Source organism: Nelumbo nucifera, chromosome 7 (genome assembly GCF_055504915.1).
Source record: "Nelumbo nucifera cultivar China Antique chromosome 7, China Antique-T2T, whole genome shotgun sequence".
Classification (NCBI taxonomy): Eukaryota; Viridiplantae; Streptophyta; class Magnoliopsida; order Proteales; family Nelumbonaceae; genus Nelumbo; species Nelumbo nucifera.
Window position 1 is genome coordinate 5,923,471 of NC_142655.1, and position 13,720 is coordinate 5,937,190.

Genomic DNA, 13,720 nt, shown 5'->3' on the forward strand with positions numbered 1-13,720 from the left:
ACGACAATAATTCACGGACTGGATGTGGTTTATAGGGGGAGAAGGGTAATAGTAGGGAGCTGGAATTCAGAATTCTGCATCGGGTGTTTCCTTCTCCGTAAGAATAAGGGGAGAATGAGAGATAACCCCGATGTAAATAAGAAATCTGCATTGGTACTTTTCCGTAAAAACAAGCAAAAGGGTAGATGGATGAGACCGCCCCCACTTCTATCCATACACGTGTCCTCCCACCTTCGGACTTTCGTTCCCAAATAGTCCCTTCTTCTGCATAAAATAATCAAGCTATCCACACTCGTACGATTAGAAGCCCACGTGTCTGTTCTGTACAGGGTAGCCATGTCAGAATCTGACTTGGATGACAAGTTACGTGGGCCACCCTCCCACCACCCTTCTTTGATCCATGTGTCTCGATGTCGTCTTTCTCAAGTTTAATTTAATATACACCGAGAATTCATTCAAAGCTGTCAAAATCATGGATCCCTTGGTTGAATCACAACCGCCCATTTGCCAACCATCAATCATTATTCTTTTCCTAACGTAGTAATCACAAACCAATTTAAACCAATCATTTTCGGTAAGAATTGATTGCTTTAATTAATTTTTTTAGGGGTTTTTATGGTTCAGTTGTTCACTCCACGTCAGAATTTATAATACAACGACAATAGGATCGTATTAATATCATGGTGTTTACAAGGGGATGGTGTTTATAATTATAAGAGGAGATATAAATAAATAAAAATTTGACCTATTCTAAGGTGGACTTAACAGTAAAAATCCCTTTTAATCTCAAAGAAATGATTAATGATTATGCTCTCCACCTCCTGCTTTACATAGAAAGTCCTACTAATTTGATCAATGCGGGTCCCGCATAAAACGAATGCTCTGAAACGTCAGATGAGAATCCACTTTGCTTCTGACGGTGGAACTGTATAACTGGTTCAGGATTTGAGTTTCCTTGCGACAAGAAGAGTGTGAAGAGAAATTGTCACATTTGCAACATAGCATGTGAAGTTAAGTGGGAATGTACCAGAGATATTTTGTTCTGTAGCTGCGAGCTATCGTGTTAGCTCCAAGTTCACCTACCCACTCTCCACGAATCTACGATCTCCGTCTACCTACGGAGACTACTCCATACACTTCAAAAGCCAAGGCAGACTACTTCGTCTCAACTCAAACATGTGAACCCTGAACTTATTACGTGTCCTTCAAAGAATGGCCTACGTACAGTCATCCCGGGCCCCACGAGGGACACTCACAAAGGCACAAAGCGTTGGCGCCTTGGCGGTTCCACAATATTTTGGAAACCAACATGACCAAAAGCCAATTAAAAACTTATCCGATATATCGGCATCGTCAAGTCTGTTTCCTCTTAACCTGGAATCTTGCTAATAGAGAATCTGTTCACAATCTGTACATCGGACGGTTAAGAACAATCCAGAAGTGTGTTACTTATAATATGGTGAGATGCAAATCGCCTTAAACTTCTGATGCAATTAATATTGTCGGTACGTGATTCGGAGTCGACTTCTGAGTCTGAGCAGCTTGTGAATACTGAAAAAGATTTTAGCTGGCGCTAAACTTTTGGAATTTACTGGGATTCTGCGAGGCTCGACTTCCCATGCGATTAAAATTATTCGGTACATCTCATCACACGAACTTGCATACGCCAAGTCATCTACACTGCACATCGTTAGCCACGACCACGAGTCCGTGTCCTGCATCAGGGAACATTGCTTCTAGACCGAAATAGGTATTCGCCAATACATTGTCGTTGATGGTGTCGCTTACACGTTTGTTTCTTGCTGCCTAAATCTGTCTTCTTACTGTAATTTCATTACTTGCCACGTGTCATATTGTGATAATTTAGAAAAGAAAGATGCTCGACGTTTAACGCTTGGGACAATATATAAGGGGGGGTTGTTCGGCTTCCAACTCGCTGCCTTCGTATGGTCAGTCGTCACTGAGTTGTGCTTCAAACGAAGAGGCATTTCTTTGGAATGCACTTCTGTTGAGTGTTTTATTGGCTTTGTTTTTTCTTGTCTTCTTTGTTATTTTTTTTGGAATAATTCTCTCTCCTTCTCTGTCTCTGTTCGTCGATCTAAGCTCAGTCACAAGGCTTTGCACCTCCGGCTTAAGGGTTATAAGGTGAGTTTATATTTGAAGTATAGACCTCCATGCTTGTGATTTATTGTTTTGGCTTGGATTTGAGTGAATTTCTTGGAGGATTTATGAGTCTTGTTTAATAAGTCATCGGCTACGGAGAACTGGAAGATCGACATCTGAGGTGTGTTCTTTCCGTTTATTTTTTAGGCTTTACGTGGAGAAATGCAAGGCGATTGTGATTTCGCTTGAAATGATTTGATGTGTGCTTTTGATGTTCGGTTTGGAGATTTTGACTGGTTGCTTTTGGAGTTAAATTAGATTGTTCTGTGAACTCTTGGTGATTATTTTGCCGTTGCGAATGTTATGATCGAATGATCGACTTGAGAATTCTGTGTAGTTCTGGAGAGTTTTATGTCATCAATTGGTAAATCTGATGACTGAAATAGAAATCGATGATTGTGAACTTGCTGTGTTAATGAAGAGCTCTAGTACTCTCTTCGGCTCTCTGTCTCGAGCGAGTTCGAAGATTTCGGTTGAAAAGTTTGAACTCCATCTCTAATTCTTCATAGATCAGACACAGGGGTTCTGGAATCTGGACTTCTTACGGATTACACTGGTCTTGCACTGAAAAATAATGTCCTCTCTGAACATTGAAATAAAAATCACTCTGTTAACGGAAACATTTTTATTGAACAATAATATCTCGAGAATCTTGATCTTTAACATAAAAAGTTCGTAATTTTAAGCTATCGTACTCGAATGTGGACTTTTGATCTTAATCATTCCTTTCGTGAACAGGTCCATCTAATCATTGTTTCTCTTCTCCCGCCTCTGGTACACTAGCTGGAATTTTCTTACCCTTGATGAAGTCAGTTCTCTGTTGGGAAGAAACCCGGCTATTCGTGCCGGGTTGGCCTGAAACCCGAAAAGGTTGAAGTGGGTTGGGTTAGAAAGTTGGGTTCAGGTTTTGGTGGTTTAAATTAAATTCAATTTAACTTCTATTCGACCCCATTGTAATTAACCTTAGCGGGTTGATCTTGATCCTATCAGCCTATTTCTAAATGAGAGAACATTTTCTCTCTTTAAGAATGAAAAGAAGTGAAGAAATTGGGTTAGCCCGTGCACAGGCGGGTTCGGTTAGGATTAGGGTTTGAAAAACGGTTCCGGTTAGTGTTGTCTCAACTGGATCTAATCCTTTTCGACTTGCACCCCACTAGATTCCCAATCTTTCCGCTCGACTTTACCGAATCTGAAAACAGGTTTCTGTTAGTAATTTGGTTCACTTTTTATTTTTCTGGTTGCCTTGCCCTTTTATATTTTGCTCGCTTTTCATCATTGCCTGGTCAGCAATAACGAAAATAGCCCAAGGTCAGGATATTCATGTTTTTTTCCTTCTGTTCGCCTTGCCTTTTTTTTTTTATCTTTTGAAGTCGCTTTTGCTCACTTTTCCCTCTCCATACTGAAAAGCTAGTGTAATACACTCCATAGTCCCGGTATCCCACTCTTTGACCCGTTCGTTTATAAATTTTTCAAATAAAATGTTTTATAAATTTTTATGGTAGGTGATAAAGTTATTTATCGACCTGCTATAGGTGGATGAGTTTTATCGAGTAAATGAAATTCACATAATGTTAAAAGAATACTGTAAAATTGGTTAATAGAAAATAGATACCTATCAACTTCCCTCTCTTGTTTTAGTAAACAAATGAGACCTTAGTAAACAATTTTTACATAAAAATAAAAGAATAGAAAAAGAAAACAAAGGCTTCGTAACCATAAAAATGAATGGAACTATTTTCATCCTGCAAAATGAATGGAAGTTTTTGAAAGGGCATGGGTTATCAAAGAAACAAAACCCTGCTCTTAATTTGGTTGGAAGAAGGTATGGGGTCTATGTGATATGAGAGCTATGTTAATTTTGGAATAAAACCCCTAGACCATATCTTTTCACATTACCCTAACCAAACCTATGTGGTTGAATTCTTAATCCTAATCAAAATAGGTTTGTGCTGAGTTTGGATTAAGAGTGATCATGTTGCTGAGCAAGATGCACATTAGTTGTGCTGACCTTGCCACGGAGAGCCTATAGTTACATGGGTTTGACTCTAAGATGTCACATTTGAAGAGATGCTTGGTGACCATGTCGGCTAGTGGGTCATTTGGTTCATTGGAGGCTTATGATTTTCGATATATGATATATTAAGTTTACATATTTTATAACATAATGTAGGTCTGGCCAACCCGTAAATGATCATTTTTAGTTTGAATTTTAAATTTATTTTTTTTAAGTAAGTATTAATTTTATATGATATTTGAATTTAATTTTTATAACTTACACAAAATTTAAAGCATGTATATCTTTTATATAGTATAGATAATGAAAGAATAAGATCATTAAAGGGCCATGATAGCTGCAGTTTGTTTTTCAATAAAAGAAAATAACATGGTCTTTTTTGATTTCCATAGTGAAAATTTTATTCTCTATTTTCTTTTTGATGGTTCGTATGATGCTAATGCTATTTGTTTTTATTGGAAGCCTATATTAACAAACAAAGATGACGGTGACACCGAATATCTCCATCAATGATGGGAACTTGGTTGTTCATGGGAAAACCATATTGACCGGTGTGTCGGACAACATCATCCTAACTCCCGGAACTGGTGCTGGACTTCTCGCTGGTGCTTTCATTGGTGCCACAGCCTCCTCTAGCAAAAGCCTTCATGTTTTCCCCATTGGTATCTTAGAGTAAGTCCACATTTTCAATCTTTGATATAGAATTGCACATTATCCCATGCTAAAGTCTTAATAGGTACAAATTTTCTTCATGAAGGCTATTTTGGTCATTGCCTCACCTATCATTTCAAAAGAAGATTATGATTTGAATCATTGTCTATTAGGTTCAGTTTGGTTTGTGCTATGGGAAGAAAAAAAGGAATGTTCTTAAATATCCTTCCCATGTCTGGTTTGTGAGATGTTATGAGCTATGGGATGGGAAAAAGTTGGGATTTCAATTCTCAATTTTTGAAAAGTGGAATCACACCATTTTGTTGTGAAACAAGTGGGAAAGGAGGAGGAAACTTTTTTAACATAATAAAAAAAGTACATTCCTTAAAGTACTTTTAAGAGTTAATATTAGACTTGTAACCAGTTAATAAATTAATAATTATTTAATAAAATAATGGAATAACTGAATTAATTGATTAATTAATAAATTAATAATTATCACTAATAAATAATAAAATAGTAAAGTTGTTAATTAATTACAAAATAAACTAAGAAAATTAAAATATTAATTAATATCTAAATAATAACCATTAAAAATATATTAAATAGGAATAAATATTGTTAATTAATTAATTAGTAATTTTTATTAGAGATAATTTTCCCAACCAAACAATCGAATGTGAAAAATTTCCCAAACTCTATGATACCTCTATAAATGGATCTCTTTTTCATGCATCAATACATGTACTTTTATGTAGTACTTCCCATAACTTGTCTCTTTCTTTTATGCTGTACTTCGAAAAATATGATTTACGCTTGTGCACTTAACGGTTAATTAACAAATTCTTAATAGGGGTTTTCGATTCATGTGCTGTTTCCGATTCAAGCTATGGTGGATGACTCAGAGAATGGGAACCTGCGGGAAGGATGTTCCCTTGGAGACCCAGTTCATGCTCATAGAAAGCAAAGATACCGTCGAAGGGGGAAACCAGGAGGAATCCCTAGTCATCTACACCGTCCTCCTCCCTCTCCTGGAAGGCCAGTTCCGTGCCGTTCTCCAAGGCAACGAGAAGAATGAGATCGAAATTTGCCTCGAGAGTGGTGAGTATTCAAGAACTAGGGCTGTTCGTAATATATTGTAAATCGATTAAACCGATCAAACCGAACCAACCCGACCTAATATTGTCATTTCTAAAAAACAGTCGATTGGTTTTAGTTTAAAAAATGGTAGAACCCGACAATTTGGTTCAGATGCGGTTTTTGACCTTGTAATCCGACTTTAAACCTATCCGAACCGATGGAAAACTTTTCATGTATATGTGAAAAATTAAAAAGCATAATGATTTTAGTCTTTTCTTAGTTTTACAGCCACTGCATTCCATGTCCAATACATTTGACTATTTGACTATATTGACACATTAGTAAATCTGGCGAAGGACAATTTTGACAGATTTTTTCCATGACGGACTGTCGACTAACATGTAATTATAGGTATAGTTTGCATAGTTATAGGCTAGCAATAATTGTAGGCATAGCCCTTAAAGGTTGGGCCAATCAACAATTGACCTTTTTAAATAAACATTAATTACGGTTCGATTTAATTAAAACCGATTAAACTGATTTCAGGTAAAATGAAAAAAGAAATCGGTTTTCTTTAGTTGTTGGTCGGTTTCGATTGCTCTTAATGATAACCCGACTTTTTTGGTTCGGTTGATAATATCAAGTAAAATCAAACCGAATCGACCCGTCAACAGCCCTATCAAGAACCCATCCAATTCATGATCCATTCTAGACGAACCGTCACGACATTGGGGGAGGGTTGAGCTGTCGTAACACTTCTTACTCTGTTATAACATGCCTACAACAACAACAACTATTCGAAGTTGAAGAATTCAATCAATCAAATAAGAATCAAATTTATGGAGACCATAGGATTTAGTTAGTTGGACTGTTGGAGAACAAATTAGAGGGTGACGTTTGAATGAACCGGAACGACTGTATTTTCTGTGTCTGAGCTGTGATTGTTTTGCAGGAGACAATGCTGTTCTGACCAATCAAGGCCTTCACCTTGTTTACATGCATGCTGGGACCAACCCCTTCGAAGTCATCAACCAAGCTGTAAAGTAAGTCCGTTTCATTGTTCTTCCAAATCACTAGCTTTTTCACTTAGAAGGGGAATTTCATTATTTTTTTTGCCCTTTCAAATGCAATTGTTATAATGTTTTATTGTCGGCAAATACAACAAATAAAAACTTCATTGAAGGATATTTCTGAATATATTTACATCCAAGCCTTGAGGCGGTAGTTGATATTGCAGATTGATTCCCTCCTTGCAGACTTTATAAGCTAGTGTGTGAGTTAGATCATTCTGATTTCTGTTTACATGTATGACATATCATATCTCGAAGTATTTAATCAAGTTCAGAAATTCATCCCTGTACAGCTTATCTCTCCAAGCAATGCTTAGAGGGATGATTTAAAACATGAACTATATACATAGCATCACATCGAATTTGGAGGCACTTGATATGCATTTCTTTTATTCCCCAGATAAAAGCCAGCCATTCTGCTTCAGTAGGAGTTTGGGCTGAGGTTCTTGAGCTCTGTGCTGCTATTACTTTGCATGAACGTTTTATTAAGACACTGATCTATGTGCACTAGGCATATAGCTAGGATCCATCAGTATAAAGAATGGTCTCTTCTGAGTTTTGTTGTGTATGCCTTTGTAATTGTTATAATGTTATAAGCCTTGTATATATGGTACTCATTCTTAACGAAGCTTTCTTTTGATGTCACAGGGCCGTGGAAAAACACATGCAAACTTTCCTTCACCGAGAAAAGAAAAAGGTATGAGCTCCTTTTCTCTATTTCTTTGATCACTCCATCAAGGCTCTTACTTCGGAACAGAGCAAGGTTAGAGAGCTTCTAATTGATATCCTTATTGCAATTCAGTTGCCATCTTTCCTTGACTGGTTCGGTTGGTGCACGTGGGATGCTTTCTATACTGACGTTACAGCTGAGGGAGTCGTTGAAGGCCTCACAAGGTATAATCAGAAAAATAATTAATAGTGGGAAAATAACACAATAGGTGTCAAAAATATTGTTGACCAACTTGATTCCTAATTATTGCAGCCTGTCCGAAGGAGGGACCCCTCCACGTTTTCTTATCATCGACGATGGTTGGCAACAAATTGGCAGCGAAGTAAAGAATGATGTTAATTGCGTCGTCCAAGAAGGAGCACAGTAAGCTTTTTCTTCTCTCTTGCGATTGCGGCCCCCAAATGCAACATAGTCATGCCAGCCATGGAAATAAATTCAAGACATCACGGCTCTTGTTTTTATGCTCGTACTAATTAATTTGTTTCCTAGCTAATAATTTGAATTTTTTATGAGAATATGAGATTCACTGCTAAATTGATTCTTGCCAGATTCGCTAGCAGATTAACAGGAATAAAAGAGAATGCAAAATTCCAAAAGAATGACAAGAATGGCGAGCAAGTCTCCGGCCTAAAGCATGTTGTGGAGGAAGCTAAGGAACATCACAACGTGAAGTAAGTTCCCCATGATTTTTTTTTTTTTCTTTTGTTTTCTTCTGTTTGGCTACACATTTTTTAGTCCACAGGCTGACCGGCCGAGTGCGTAGAGGGTGTTTGGCCACTAGTATGTCTAATGAGTCCTCGTATAGCTATCTTTGACTTTGGGTTTTGCATTATTACGTTATCTCCTAGTTGTCCCGACTCCAGAAAGAAAAAAAGAAAATTTCCCATTCTGCAACCGGTGGTTTGGTGGTTCACGGCTTACTGGTATAGTTTCCCATTTGAATTGGAAAAAGTAAAAGGCAAGGGCCCAAATGAAAAACAAATGGGATAGTGTAATTGCGCTTTGGGCGTTATAGAGAAATACTAGTGTTTGGGAGAATGCTCCCGCTTGGTTGAACTTATCTTTTGATTATCGTCTTTAAAAGTTTACTTATAAAAAAAAATATATATATATATACTAGTGTTTGATAGTCTTCAATATAAATTTAAAGCTTACTTATTAAGAAAAAAGATATACCAGTATTTGATATAGATTGCCCGACAAAGGTTGTTAGCATTACACTGTTTGGAATTGGAAGAAAGGACCAAGAATGTGAGATCGTAGGGGTCGGGTTTAGCACCTATAATAAGGGCTATAGCCTGGGCCTGGGCCTGGGCCTGGTCCAGCCCATATCCAGACATAAAATATATAACCTGGGGGAAGGCTTATATGGGCCTCGGCTGGGCTTTGGAGATATGCCATTACATACTTATAATGTAAATATATGTATAAAAACTTTGTTTAAATTTTTATATTCTTCTTAACGAGCTTGAGCTGTTGTGCAGATTTGTTTATGTTTGGCATGCTCTAGCTGGTTACTGGGGTGGTGTGAAGCCAGCTGCTGCAGGCATGGAGCACTACGACAGTGCATTGGCATACCCAGTGCAGTCACCAGGAGTATTGGGAAACCAACCAGACATTGTCATGGATAGCCTCGCTGTGCATGGGCTTGGACTCGTACACCCAAAGAAGGTCTTCAACTTCTACAATGAGCTTCATGCCTACCTGGCTTCATGCGGGGTAGATGGTGTTAAGGTTGATGTACAGAACATCATTGAGACCCTTGGTGCTGGTCATGGTGGCCGTGTCAGTCTTACTCGCAGCTATCATCAGGCCCTTGAAGCTTCCATCTCTCGCAACTTCCCTGATAATGGATGCATTGCTTGCATGTGCCACAATACCGATGGTATATACAGTGCCAAGCAGACTGCCGTTGTGAGAGCATCTGATGACTTCTACCCTAGGGACCCTGCTTCTCACACCATCCATATCTCATCAGTGGCGTATAACACCCTTTTCCTGGGAGAACTCATGCAGCCTGACTGGGATATGTTCCATGTAAGTTCTAATGGATCACATAACATGTCCTGAAAGTATACTACTATTAGTGTTCATTAATTTGTTTTTGCTTCAAATTTCAAATTGAATGGTATAAATAAGTCCAATTCTTCCATTATCAACAAAACTAACGTCAACTTAGTAGTCCTCAACTGATAAGTAATAGTTCTAGAGGTGGTTCAACTCCATGGTACTGACAAAGTGAACCCCTTTACTGTGCCAGAGTCTACACCCTGCTGCAGAGTATCATGGTGCAGCTCGAGCCATTGGTGGATGCGCAATCTATGTCAGGTATATTCACTACAGAAGAGACTAAACTTGGCTGCAACGTAAAACTTCATTGTCTGTGAACTTTTCAACTGAACCTGAAGTATATGGTGCCTTGTGACTATTTACCTTACAGTGACAAGCCTGGCAACCACAACTTTGAGCTATTGAGGAAATTGGTCCTTCCTGATGGATCAGTACTGCGTGCTCAACTTCCAGGAAGACCTACCTGCGACTGCCTCTTTGTTGATCCGGCCAGAGATGGAACCAGGTTTACTGCTCTACATTTTCATAATCCCATTTTCACCATTCACTGCTATTCAACATTTCAGTTAACCAATACTTGTTAAAACAAAAGCAAACTAAAGGTGTGGAAATCTACCATGTGCAGCTTGCTCAAAATTTGGAATATGAACAAATGTTCTGGTGTGGTGGGTGTCTTCAACTGCCAAGGTGCTGGGTGGTGCAAGATCGCCAAGAAGACATGCATTCACGATGCATCTCCTGGTACACTCACTGGGTCTGTGTGTGCTACAGATGTTGACCTTCTTTCTCAAGTTGCAGGATCCAATTGGAATGGTGATGTTGTCGCGTATGCACATAGATCAGGTGAGCAAGGTTTATCTGTAGCTTACCCACCATTTATTTTCTATTTTGAGAAATTATTAATATTAGTTATTTCATTTCTGCATTGCAGGGGAGGTGGTTCGGCTACCAAAAGGTGCTTCACTGCCAGTGACCCTCAAGGTTCTGGAATTTGAACTTTTCCACTTCTGCCCCCTCAAGGTGAGCCCCACCCTAATCCCATCTTAGGTTGAGCTGACTTCTATCATTCATCTTACTTGGTGTATGTGTCAGGAAAAGCTAATTCTTTGCTCTGTAATGTAGGAAATCACATCCAACATCTCCTTTGCACCAATTGGCCTGCTTGATATGTTCAACACCGGTGGAGCTGTGGAGCAATTCGACGTCCAGATGGCTACTGATGACAAGAAACCAGAACTCTTTGATGGTGAAGTTCAGTCTGAGATTGCAAGTTGCCTCAGTGAAAGCCGGTCACCAACTGCAACAATAGTTCTCAGAGTCAGGGGATGCGGCAGATTTGGTGCTTACTCGTCCCAGCGTCCACTGAAATGCATTGTAGAAAATAAGGAGACTGAGTTCAATTATGACTCCAACACCGGACTACTGACATTTAACCTTCCAGTCCCAGACAAAGAGATGTATAGATGGCCTGTAGGAATCCATGTTTAAGTAGTAGATATGGAAATAACGATTAAGGAAAATGTTATCACTGTTAGAGAAAAAGGTGGAGGTCATGTAGGTGGTCTGTTAGTCAGCAATGGATGTATGATGGCATGTATCTGTTTTTGTTTAACTGATACTATATATGTATGTAGAGATAGAGAGAGAGAGAGAGAGAATGGAATAACTAGAGAACTACTTTGGTTCTTTGTAATAAAAGGTGTTGTGTTTGTTATCTTTGATATTTCATTTTTTTACTTTTATAACTAGAGAACTACTATTGTCAATTTAGCGCATTTGGATACCATGTGGGGCGAAATGATTCCATTCTGGTTTTCTGAGAATGTTTCAGGATTTCAGTAAATGAACACACCTCCCCAGCCCTTATGAACAGTCGGAAAGTAACTGCATTTGTGTGGTATATGCTGCAAAGGACTTTCAAATTAATGTTCAGATACACAAATCTATGCCACCATCATATCATCATGAACGCAAATTGCTCCAATTCATTCAGAGTATGATGAGTACACCCGTGTTGTTGAAATCATCATAGTCTTGACATAGTATGAGTACTTAATTGATGCTAGTGATCAATAAGGTTGTACCTTGTACGTCAATCTCTAATTTTAGCTTTTGAGAAGAACAACATGCGCGCAGGTGTTTGTACTTATTGTTCATTGATATGCCCACTGAACTTGACAAAAATATTAAGTCTTAAGTTTGTCATTTGTATCTGTTTGCTCCATATACGATGTGTTGTTTTTTCATATCATCTGCAGGCTTCTTGTCAGTGTCAAATGAGAGAAAGAAGAAAAAGAAAATAGTTTAACACTGTATTCGCCTTTTTGAGCATGACAAAATTTAAGAATATCATCTTCAGGTTCGCCCCACTCAGTATTTTTCAATCTATTAATTAGCCTTTCATTAATTCTACAATTCTTCTCTTCTCTCTTTCTGCAATCTAAGCTTAATTTCTTTGTATAGAAAGTTAATGAGGCTTTAAAATTAAATGTTGGATATTAATTGCTGATGCCGACTTGTGAATGTCTCCTGTTTTATTTTGAGTTAGATTCACTACTTCACATCCCCTTTCCCCAATAAATTTTTAATAAATAGATAATCAAGATGTGTGCTTCATCATCAAAGACTACTGATCATCTTAATTCGCCTCTGTTGTAAGATATTAAATATCAAAATTTCTCCTTCATAAATGGAAATATATAACTACTGAAATTCTCATAATTATCAATAATAATGCCATTGATAAAGAGAAGATCACAAGGCATTATTAAAATATAGGGATGCCCATTTTCAAATCTCAAATCCACTTATCATTCTGCGGGGCTGTTTAGTTGGGTAATTAGCTTTCATGAAAGTCTCAGTAATTTTGTGAGTTCAAAATTTATTCAGTCCAAACTCAAATATTTCCTTCACACCTACCGAAAGTTATTTAACATACTATAATCATATTAGATCGAATGATTATTATTTACCATTCCCTTCATTCAATAAAGATTGTCCTTTTTTTGGGGGGGGTGGGGGGCACATAGACGTCATCTTCTAATGCTAAAATTTACCTATGCTTCGTATATTTAGTTAAAGTTCTTTATTATGTAAACTGTGATTTAATGGTTGATAAGCATTCATTCTTAAAGGTGAAAGTACACTTTGTAAAAAGTGAACCAATGAAAATTAAGTAGATTTTAATATGATTGGTTGAGATTTATATTTAATATCTAATTAATATTAATGAATATACTGTAGTTGAATGCTCAAATTTAGTATGAGGTATATTTGCACTATTCAATTTGTTACTATAAATAAATGGGTAGGTAGAAATTTATTCCTTAAGAAGTTGTTCTAAAAAGGCAAAAACAAAGCAAAATCAGCTGGTCTGGAAACAAATTAATTTTTAAAACGATCACACAAAAATCATGTTCTTAATTGGTTATATATGTTTTATTTTTATTTTCAAAACCGGGACCTAAAACAGGTTATTAGATTTCTAGTTCAAAGAACATGTTTTCATTTGGCTACTTAAATATAATGCTACATAAATTATGTAATTTGCATATTACATTTTTTTTTGGTTATAAAAAACATCAGTATTGTCTTCTGAAATAAAAACCAACATGTTTTTTTTTTTTTTTTGCTTTTCAAAAAAAAAACACAGTTCAATAACATGTACTTTTCATTTATGGCTGATGTGGCAATTTCAAAAACAAATGAAAGCAAAAACATCAATGTTGTAAAAATACAAAAGGTTTGGAAATACCATCCACAATGTTTTTGCATTAAACATATTTGTATTTGCACTCTTTCCAAATTTTGTACAAATACAAATTTGTAGAATGCAAAACCTTGTATTTTGTATTATTTTATATGTATTTGTACTCATTCCAAACAGAGCATATAGAACAAAAAATCTAGACAGTTCTTATTTTCTAATTGAAGCAAAACATG

The 13,720-nt window shown here is 37.2% G+C and overlaps 1 protein-coding gene across 4 annotated transcripts; it reads left to right on the plus strand.

Moving 5' to 3' along the window:
- The first annotated feature begins 1,930 nt into the window (after nucleotides 1-1,930).
- On the plus strand, nucleotides 1,931-11,492 carry LOC104597400 (putative galactinol--sucrose galactosyltransferase 2). Of its 4 annotated transcripts, none has more exons than XM_010258900.3 (15): nucleotides 1,934-2,145; nucleotides 2,311-2,527; nucleotides 4,640-4,849; nucleotides 5,682-5,929; nucleotides 6,861-6,951; nucleotides 7,627-7,675; nucleotides 7,781-7,872; nucleotides 7,961-8,071; nucleotides 8,257-8,379; nucleotides 9,193-9,745; nucleotides 9,969-10,036; nucleotides 10,149-10,283; nucleotides 10,404-10,621; nucleotides 10,710-10,798; nucleotides 10,901-11,492. In XM_010258900.3, the coding sequence occupies exons 3-15, from the start codon at nucleotides 4,659-4,661 to the stop codon at nucleotides 11,264-11,266; spliced, it is 2,334 nt and encodes a 777-aa protein (XP_010257202.1). In that variant the 5' UTR covers nucleotides 1,934-2,145; nucleotides 2,311-2,527; nucleotides 4,640-4,658; the 3' UTR covers nucleotides 11,267-11,492. The 4 variants fall into 4 exon arrangements, with proteins under 4 accessions (XP_010257201.1, XP_010257202.1, XP_088747144.1 ...); XM_088891018.1 differs by having other exon boundaries at nucleotides 2,311-2,440; XM_088891019.1 differs by having other exon boundaries at nucleotides 2,311-2,363.
- The last annotated feature ends 2,228 nt before the right edge of the window (nucleotides 11,493-13,720 follow it).

Coding starts and splice junctions, on each gene's coding strand:
- LOC104597400 (XM_010258899.3), top strand. CDS start 4,659: ATGACGGTGACACCGAATATCTCCATCAATGATGGGAACTTGGTTGTT. Junction 5,930..6,860: donor CGAAATTTGCCTCGAGAGTG/GTGAGTATTCAA, acceptor ATTGTTTTGCAG/GAGACAATGCTGTTCTGACC. Junction 7,873..7,960: donor GTCGTTGAAGGCCTCACAAG/GTATAATCAGAA, acceptor TAATTATTGCAG/CCTGTCCGAAGGAGGGACCC.